Source organism: Pyrgilauda ruficollis, unplaced genomic scaffold, assembly GCF_017590135.1.
Source record: "Pyrgilauda ruficollis isolate IOZ18807 unplaced genomic scaffold, ASM1759013v1 scaffold269, whole genome shotgun sequence".
In the NCBI taxonomy this organism is placed as follows: domain Eukaryota; kingdom Metazoa; phylum Chordata; class Aves; order Passeriformes; family Passeridae; genus Pyrgilauda; species Pyrgilauda ruficollis.
This window is the reverse complement of record NW_024524033.1, coordinates 121,382-127,500: the sequence shown is the minus strand read 5'-3', so window position 1 is coordinate 127,500 and position 6,119 is coordinate 121,382. Positions and strand designations below refer to the sequence as shown.

General features: G+C 50.0%; 1 protein-coding gene across 4 annotated transcripts in view; it reads right to left on the bottom strand.

Annotated features, from left to right (window-relative positions):
* The window catches only part of LOC121355756 (transducin-like enhancer protein 4), a 98,239-nt gene extending 92,562 nt beyond the window's left edge, over window positions 1-5,677 (bottom strand). For 3 of the 4 annotated variants that reach the window (XM_041471435.1, XM_041471436.1, XM_041471438.1), the window contains exons 1-4: window positions 4,745-5,676; window positions 4,218-4,315; window positions 3,041-3,104; window positions 1,600-1,644 (exon numbers count right to left, since the gene is read on the bottom strand). In XM_041471435.1, coding sequence (XP_041327369.1) covers window positions 1,600-1,644; window positions 3,041-3,104; window positions 4,218-4,315; window positions 4,745-4,789 — 252 coding nt within the window. In that variant the 5' untranslated portion in view covers window positions 4,790-5,676. Of the gene's footprint in view, window positions 1-1,599; window positions 1,645-3,040; window positions 3,105-4,217; window positions 4,316-4,744 lie in introns of all 4 variants that reach the window. The other variant, XM_041471437.1, reaches the window with a different exon arrangement.
* Window positions 5,678-6,119: the final 442 nt, after the last annotated feature.

The following is a 6,119-nucleotide window of genomic DNA, read 5'->3' as shown; positions in this document are numbered from 1 at the left end:
CACATGCAACAAGGATCAGGTCCAGAGAGAGGGCATGTGCATACAATCTGATCTGCTGCAATCACCGCCTTTTCCTGTCAGCCATTTGTTGAGTCTTAATGCTACCTGTGAGAAGGACCAAATTCAAAGAATTCAAAAGATCTATGTATGTCTGTAAAATAACTTGTATGTACAAGACTGCATAAGTTTGGAGCTGTAGATGCAAAGTGCTTTGAGGAGGGAAATCCCAGTGTCTCTGTATGTATGCCCGAATCAGTTCTGTTAGCATTGACATGCTAATGGAATACAAAATATGTTAAATAACATGAAAAAATTTTTGAGTTCTATGTCTGCCATATATCTGTTCTATATCTTGTCTAACAAGATAAAGAAATCCTATTTCCAAACCCAGAGAAATTCCAAATCCCTAACTTTGAAGAGAAGCACATACAAACAAATTTTCAGGCAATCCTTCTCCCATCCAATCATTTCTTTATTTCTGCTGTTTACACTCCCCAGCAGCACTGGCGAATTGCTCAACCATTTGATAAAACAAGTTGTCAGTATTAAACTCCACCACATAAAAAGTTCCCTCATTGGAAAAGAGGTCAGATGTTCAATTCATTCTCCTCTAGAGAAGGTTAAAAACCACACACTATCAAATAAGAAACTCTAATTTACACTAGCATGCTCTAGCTGACTAATCTCTTGCTAATCTCAGTCTAAGTGCTAGAGTTCAAGGCACAGAACCGATAGCAGTTCTCCAGTATCTAGAGAGCTGTAAAGGGCCTTCAACAAGAGCATGTAGTGATAGGACAAAGGGAAACGACCTTAAACTGAAAACATGGCAGGTTTAGTTTAGATATTATAATAAATTCTTTACTGTGAAGATGGTCAGGCACTGGAACAGGGAGGATGACGATGCCCCATCCCTGGTAATTTTCAAGGCCAGGCTGGATAGGGCTTTGAGTCACTCGATCTAGTGGAAGGTTCCCTGCCCATGACAGCGTGGGGTGGAACCAGACGACATTTAAGGCCCCCTCCAGCCCAAAGCATTTCATGACTCTATGCTTGCACCTTCACAGAAAGCTCATTTACTCCTTTGTGTTTGAGATGCTAACACATTGGTTCTGGACAGAAGTCCAAGTAAGCAGCCTGAGGGGAAATATCAACATGGCTGTAACATCAACAGCATTTGTAGCTCCAGCTTAAATCAGCCGAGGTTAACCAAAAAATCAATTTTTTTTCACACAACTTCCTAATACACATATCCCAAAAAATAAGCCCCAAAGGTTTGAGACCAGAGAGAAAAGATAATACAGCCCATAAACCCATCCATACTCACAGACACCCTCCCTGTGAAGTACAGGAATGCCTGCATGTGCAAAAATTGCATGTGGAAAGTCAAGCAAATAATGCACAATTGGCAGATAAGACCATAACCTACAAAGAGTCTGCATACCAAACATGAGACAGAAGATTCAGGGTCAGCTGAAGAAAAAGAATTTCTGACGCACCCAAGCATGCAATTAAGGCAAGTCATACAGAATACGTGTGTTTTAAGATTGATGGGAGAAATTATAGAGACCATTTTTACAACAAAAGTAATTCTTTACCTACCTGCTTATGCATCTCTATATTCAGCCCATAGGACATCTCGTAATACTAAGAGAAAAGAAAATTACTCTATTAGACCTTGCAATTGTGAAAACTGTTTTGGAATTCACTTTGACTGAAACATCATCTGTACAAAGACATACAGACCTACACATGTTAATTTGCTTTGAAGAGTTCCTGGAATTGCAAAGAGTGCATTTCAGAATAAACTTTTTTTTTTTGCTTTATCTACATTGTTTCATGTCACATTTACAAAGAACAGCTGTTAAAACAAGGCAAAGACAGACAACAAAAAAATAATGAAAAATAATCACAAGCAGAGTTAAGGATTAGAAGCAGAAAATGATGAAGATTCTATCCACTAGCATACATAAAACATGCTAAAAAAAACCACCCAAAGTGCTTCAAGCATATAAACATATAAATCAGCAACGTCTAACAGACAGATTCAATGTTTTAAATTTAAAAAAAGAACACAAAAAGAGTCCTGTCATCAAATTGCAGGCATTAAAAGAAAAGAAAAAAAAAAAAAAAAAAAGAGGAAAGAGCATGGAAATTCAGGGCCAGAGCAGACACCAATCTAAGTACGTCCTGCTGTGCCCCAGTACTGCAGGGAACTCTGTTCAGTGTGCAATGTTAATACCAATCTCCAAGACTTAGGCATATCAGGCATTAAAATGACAACTGTGAGCCTTACAATTTGCTTGTGCTCTCCCTTAAGATTTTTTCAAGGTTATTTACTCTTTCTGTGTATACAAGAGTATTACTTGTCATGTGCATATGAAAAACGGCTAATCCTTCAGAGATGTACAAGAGGAGAGATAGCAAGAGCTCCTCTCTAGAGTTATCATGATCCATCACACAATTACCTATTTAGAGATGTCTTTCTACGCACATTATTTAACCAGGCAGACCACAACAACTGAGGAAATCCCTTTCACAGCTGAGATCCCTGACATTCTCAATTTAATGAAACAATGATTCAGCTGCCGAAGAGCAACAGTTCTTCCAGGAAGTAGACTTTGGATTTGCATGTGCTTAGGTACAATTTTGTGTTACTGCCATCACAGAAAAAAATACTATCCAGAACTATTTTACAGAGATATGACCACTGAGAAAAGTCAGCAAAAGTGAAAACATCATCCTCAGGTACACTATGGAAGTTGCACACAGCTTGAAAGGGCTGACAAGTGATTTGCTAGCATTTGGAAGAAATATTCTCAATTGCTTAAAAGGTTAAAAAGCCAGTTTCACACAGATACGGATCACTGCAAAGAAGTTAAAAGACCCCAGAAACTACTGATTTATAACGGAAGCACTGATGCAACTTCAACAACAGCAGCGCTACTACAATCTTCCTGTTTGCCTCCAGCAATCCGAATGTATGTCAGTCTCAGCATACCAGGCTAATAGACATTTTGAATTTGTTATGCAGCTTGCTTACCATGACATAATGTCGCTGCATCTCTGTCTTCTCACTGGCCAGTTTTTCACATTCTAGCTTTAAACTGTTCAAGAGACAAAAAGGAAAAAGCATGGGTACTTCATAAGACTAAAATGACATTCTCTTGAGCACCGGTTTCTCCCCTTTTCTCCGCTACCCAAATATAAATGCGCACTCCAGCTCTTGCTTGGGAGTTCAGGATGGGGGTTTGCACTTTTCCAGTTTCAAGGGATACTACGCAACATCCTCATCTCCTAAAAGGACTGCAGACATACATGTGGCATACACAGAAAATTATTTTTTCTGACAAAAAAACTAAACACACTCACTGGTTCATAGAAGAAGCACACAGGGGTTCATATCTTTAAAGAGCTAAAGTTGAGAAGCTACTAAAAAAAACGTAATTTGGGTTTCAGAGTTTTTATTTAGGTATTTTAGACACACCTCTTTCTTTTACGCGACGCACAGAAGAATTAAATGCACATTACCGCTTCAGGAAGAAAAACCTGTGGATTTGAATTTTACTCTTTTCTATTACTGATGACAGAACTGCAAGTATTCAGAATACTGCGTGTAATTTAAAGAATACCGTCGTTAATACTAACGCTCCCAGTGTTTATTTTGTTTTCAGAAGCCCGCTAAACAATCCTGCCAGAAGTCACTTGTCACTCTGAGGACACAGCGCTGTTCCACCTAAGGATAATGAAACAGCTCGCCGCCTCACTTCCAGGTTATCAGCACTTGACATGTCAATGAAAGGCGCGAGGGGGCCGAGCCAAGACAAGATGCCTGTCCTGAACGGCATTTCGAAGAAAAGCAGAGAACGAGCCCAACCAGACACATATTTTTCTATCAACACCCGCCCTCCCCCACTCCGCACCCAAAAGTAAACAAAAAGACCAAAAGAAACAAAAGAAAAGAAAAAAAATTAACAAAAACGGATCGCGGGGAAAACAAGAAAATCCGCTCGCACCGCTCGGCTCGGGGCCCACAGGAGCCCCTCGTTCCCAGGATCGGGAGCGGAGCGGGATGTGGAAGAGCCGGGGAGGAGAGCCCCGCTCCCGGTTCCGCCAGGGGTCCCGGGCCCGCGCTCCCTCCCCGCCGCCCCTCCGGGCGCGGTACTGGAAACGGCGAGAGGAAAGACCGCGCGGGGCTCGGACAAAGTAGGCAGTCTTACCTGTGGTACTGAGCCTGCAAAAACTGAAACTCCTCCTTAATCCGATCGCAGGATTCTGAAATGGTGAATTTAAAGGGCTGAGCTGGCTGGTGAGGAGCCTGCAAGCAAGGAACATCAGGTCTTTTAATCGCCCCCTCTTCATCCGGTCACCACCTCCCGCCCACCGCCGTCCACCGCCGCGGCCCTCGCACCGGGGCTCCGCCGAGGCGCAGCCCCCCAGGTCCCCGCTCGTCCGCGGGCGGAGGCGCGATGCCCCAAGCGCCCCGAGATGCTGCCCCGACGTGTCCGCCGGCGGTGCGGGACCGCCGCTGGAAGAGGTGTCACCCGTTCGGACCCTCCGCACCGGCGGCAGCCGCGGGACGCGGGGCTGGCGCCGGGACCGCCGCGCACCGGGCGAGGGCAACTCAAACAAGGCAACCCCGACCCCGGGAGGCGGCGGCGGCGCGGCGGACAACAATAAGAAAATGGCTACAACTCCGCGGTGCCCGCGCCTGAGCGCTGCCCGCGGGGCCGCCGCCGCCACTCACCGGGTGCCGGGTCTGCGGGTACATCTTGCTCAGGTCGCGGATCATCCACGCCGCTTCGGGGGGCGCTGGCGGCCGGAGCGGCGGGGATCAGGGCTGCAGGCGCGGCGGCGGAGACGGAGGGCAGGGACGCCCCGGCCCCGCCGCCCCGGGGCTGGCGGGGCACCGCCGGCAGCAGCGAGGTGCGACGGCGGCGGCGTCCGCGACGCTCGGGGGCCGCTGCCACATCCCCCGGGGGCGGTCAGCGGGCGACGCCGGCCGGTTCTCCCGAGCGCCGCCGCCGCTCCACGGGCTCAGGCGGGCTGCGAGCCCCGTGCGGCGGAGGGCGAGGTGGAGGAGGGCGGGGAAAGCCCCTCCGCCGGCGCCGGCGCGCGCTCCACCGGAGATTCCACCCGCCGGCAGTTTTCCTCCCTTCCTGAAAACTTTTACTGCTGCTGCCGGCGGCTCTCCCGGCGCCGGGCAGAGCGGGGCGCGGAGCCGCGGCGGGGACGGTGGCTGCGGCGGTCGGGCGGCTGCTCCGCTGCCGCGGCGGGGGTGCGTGCGGTGCGGTGCCCTTTTGTGCGGCGGTCCGGTCTTCGCTGCTACCGCCCGCACCGCATCTCCCCCGCTAGTGCTGCTCGACCACCTATTTTTTTTTTAATTGAAAAAAAAATTTAAAGAGCAAGAAAGATTTAAAAATACGGTACGGTCTAGGCAGCTTTATTTATGTCTTTTTTTTTTTTTTTCTCTTTTTCCCTCCGCGCCTTTCGAAACTCCGGGAAGTGGCGGTGGTGGCGGCGGGGACGCGCGGAGCGGAGCCCCGTACTCGGCTCGTCAGCGCAGCGTGGTCCGGTCCGGCCCAGCCCAGCCGTGTCCTGCCCAGCCCGGTCCAGCCCGATGGCCGCTCCGCGCCGCTCCCACAGCACGCTCTGCCGAAGTGACTCCTTTGACCAAATTTAGCAGCGGCTCGTCATTAACATTCTGATACATATTCACAGCAGCCGGAAGGCCGCCGCCGCGGGGCACCCTGGGAGTCGCAGTCCTGCCGACGGCAAGACTGCCCGTATGCAGCCGCTCCGTGGACTACTTCTCCCATCAAGCACCGCGACGCTGTCAGCCTCTCCCCCCGCACCCCGCCCATGAAGGGCGGTGGCGGCGACCAATGGGCGGCGGGCTGCCATTAATCGCCGCTCGGCACTAATGCCCATCATTTCGCCGCTGACAAATGGGTGCACGGGCCCGGGCAGAGGGGCGGCTCTGGACTCTCCCCCACGTGGGGTCTCGACGCGCCGCGGGCCCGCAACCAATCAGAAGGCTTCTCGCCGCCTCTCCGCCCCCGCTCGCCCGCCGCCCGAGGCGGGGCCCGCAGATCGCCGGCGTTCCGCGGCGCCGGCGTTCG